This window comes from Macrobrachium nipponense, chromosome 1 (genome assembly GCF_015104395.2).
Source record: "Macrobrachium nipponense isolate FS-2020 chromosome 1, ASM1510439v2, whole genome shotgun sequence".
NCBI classification, from domain to species: Eukaryota; Metazoa; Arthropoda; class Malacostraca; order Decapoda; family Palaemonidae; genus Macrobrachium; species Macrobrachium nipponense.
This window is the reverse complement of record NC_087200.1, coordinates 122,737,690-122,739,028: the sequence shown is the minus strand read 5'-3', so window position 1 is coordinate 122,739,028 and position 1,339 is coordinate 122,737,690. Positions and strand designations below refer to the sequence as shown.

Below are 1,339 nucleotides of genomic sequence, written 5' to 3'. Positions count from 1 at the left end.
GGCGACTACGATCAGGTCCAGGGCCATCGGTCTGAGGGTTATTCAGGCTGTCGGGTAGGAGTATGGTTGTAGCACCATCGTTTTCAGAATCTGGTTCAGACTTTTCTTTGATATTTTCCTCCTCATTAGCGTTGCCCCCTTCTTCAATTCCGGTATGAATGATAACACCATGATCGCTTTCTCCATCAGAACTGAGGTTGCTCAATCTTAGGTAACCACCTTCCATGGAACTGTGGCCGCTGACACTTACGTCTACAGCCTCTCTATCAGACTCGTCTCTACCATCTTTTCCATTAGACTTTCCATCGCCTTTACTCATGTAGACACTTTCTCCATCTGATACTGAGTAGGCACCTTCTCCAATGGGTTCTCCATCAACTACAGTAGCAGTGCCGCCTTCTCCAGATTTGTTTCCATTGCCATTCACATAAAGATCTTCATCAACAGACTTGGCACCATCACTTAAGGACCTACCTTCTCCATAAACATTACTATCATCAGCACTTACGTGTCTACCGTCTCCATCCCCAGACTCTTGAGAACTGTACCTTGAAGTAGTTAATTCATATTCTAAGATTTTACTTAGGTTAGTTCTTGAAGGGAGCTGCTGCCGTCCCAGCGAGGAACCCAAAGAGGAAGCTGCAATCATGATTATTACCAAAACCACAGTGAAGCGACACTTTGCCATGCTCAAAAGCAAGAAAAGCTCAATATTAAAACTAAACTCTCTACAATGTCAGACTATTTGACAAAATCGGATTTCATCGTTTTTTCACTCGCTATACAAAGCCTTTACAGTGCAGCACCACAGTTCAGTTTCATAAAACCACATCTTGAAAAGTAAGTGCAACGTCCATTTTTCATCAAATAATTGCTGTTATAGACAACTGATTCTACAGATAGTTCATTGCCACTTTATAGGGCATTAAACCATTCACTTCCCGATTTCAGGTGCACGGAACAATTTTCAGTCAGCCCCTTTAAGGTTCAGGGCGCCATAACCATGGCCGAAACAGAAGATATGTTGTCCAATTAACAATTTTGATTTTTATTTTAGTTTAGCAAGGAATCTATCATCAGTCATTGAAAATTCTGAAATGAGACTGTTCCCGAAAAATCTTTTAACCTCTTTAACAGTTACTTAGGCATGATAAATTAATATTCACACATTTACTCATTCAGATATATAATTAGAAAGATATCGATAGATATATATAATAATATATCTATATATATCGAATCTATATCATATATATAATATATATATATATTATATATATATAATATATATATATATATATTATATAATATATTATATATATAAAATGCATAAATAAGA

General features: G+C 37.2%; 1 protein-coding gene across 1 annotated transcript in view; it reads right to left on the bottom strand.

Moving 5' to 3' along the window:
* LOC135218929 (uncharacterized) overlaps positions 1-688 on the bottom strand; it is an 881,184-nt gene extending 880,496 nt beyond the window's left edge. Inside the window, exon 1 of the mRNA XM_064255370.1 lies at positions 102-688. Within this exon, the coding sequence (XP_064111440.1) occupies positions 102-688 (587 nt within the window). The remainder of the gene's footprint in view (positions 1-101) is intronic.
* Between the last annotated feature and the right edge of the window lie 651 nt (positions 689-1,339).